The sequence below is a fragment of the Palaemon carinicauda genome, chromosome 4 (assembly GCF_036898095.1).
Source record: "Palaemon carinicauda isolate YSFRI2023 chromosome 4, ASM3689809v2, whole genome shotgun sequence".
Taxonomy (NCBI): domain Eukaryota; kingdom Metazoa; phylum Arthropoda; class Malacostraca; order Decapoda; family Palaemonidae; genus Palaemon; species Palaemon carinicauda.
Genome location: NC_090728.1, coordinates 77,858,045 through 77,859,337, shown reverse-complemented (window position 1 = coordinate 77,859,337; position 1,293 = coordinate 77,858,045). Strand labels below are relative to the sequence as shown.

Below are 1,293 nucleotides of genomic sequence, written 5' to 3'. Positions count from 1 at the left end.
CACTTTCCTCTTCCAAGGAGCCAGGTAGCCCGGGGTAGGGGGTACCGGTTTATTCAAATGACACACCAAGTTATCCTCTTGTACTGGGCGCTTAAATGACCTCAATCGCCTTGTGGCCGACACCTTCATTTCATGCCCCATGTCCTCTCGTACTCTCTCGTGCACAAAGGACGGCACTGACACTGGCTTGTGCCTCCTCCTCACTTTCCTCTTCCAAGTAGCCAGGTAGCCCGGGGTAAGGGGGTACCGGTTTATTCAAATGCCACACCAAGTTATCCTCTTGTACTGGGCGCTTAAGCGAAAGGTGCTAATCGCCTTTGGCCCCAATCCAGATGTGTTGGATGACCACCGTATCAGTTTTAATTTGATTTACACAATACGGTCCAACATAAGAGGCTTCCAGTTTATGCTTTCTCGGTTGCAACATTTTAAGATAGATCCTGTCCCCTATCTGTACGTAAGACGTTGGCGTTTGGAAACTCTGATCGCATCTCGTCTGATACTTCTCATTGGCCCTCAGAAAGTACCTCTTGATTAACTGAAACACTTTCCGATCCAAATTACACATCATCACCCGGTATTGTTTTGTGTTGTATAGTGGCAAGGTGTGGGGGTCCATGTCAACGGTATACGGTAGCACGTGCTCCTGCACAAAAACTACAAAAAACGCGGTATCTCTATTGGACCCGTTATATGCCGTGTTTAGGGAGAACTCCGCCCACGGCAACATTTCCACCCACTGGCTTGGATTGTCCCCCACAAGATGCTTTAATATATTTGTCACCTTTCGGTTATGGGACTCGACGAGCCCGTTTGCTGATGACCGATAAGAGGCGATAGTGAAATGATCTATTTTCATGATCTTCGTTACCCCTTTGTACACTTCATTCACAAACTCTCGGCCATTGTCACTCATCAAGGTACGTGGACATCCGAACCTCACTATGAAGGAACACAACGCCTTCGCAACCGAAACTGTGATTTTGTCCACCATTGCATACGTGTGTGTGAAGCGTGTGAATGTATCTATAAACACACACATGTACTTAAACTGCCCATCACCGGGGGAAAATGGACCCAGGACGTCCATATGCACTCTATTAAACTTAACAGACACTACTGACTATGTTCTGCCTTCGGGATCACATGGTTGTGGTTCCTCAGATTGTTACACACATGGCTCTTATTAATAAACCTAACAATGTCTTTCTTCATCCCTAACCAAAAAAATGACTCTCTGGCCCTTCTCAGTGACCTCTCTATACCTACATATCCTGCGTAAGGACTTAAGTG

At 46.5% G+C, this 1,293-nt stretch overlaps 1 protein-coding gene across 1 annotated transcript; it reads right to left on the bottom strand.

Annotated features, from left to right (window-relative positions):
• Positions 1-307: 307 nt before the first annotated feature.
• LOC137639524 (uncharacterized) lies at positions 308-916 on the bottom strand. Its single transcript, XM_068371792.1, has one exon. It carries the CDS (start codon positions 914-916, stop codon positions 308-310), a length of 609 nt encoding a protein of 202 aa, XP_068227893.1.
• Between the last annotated feature and the right edge of the window lie 377 nt (positions 917-1,293).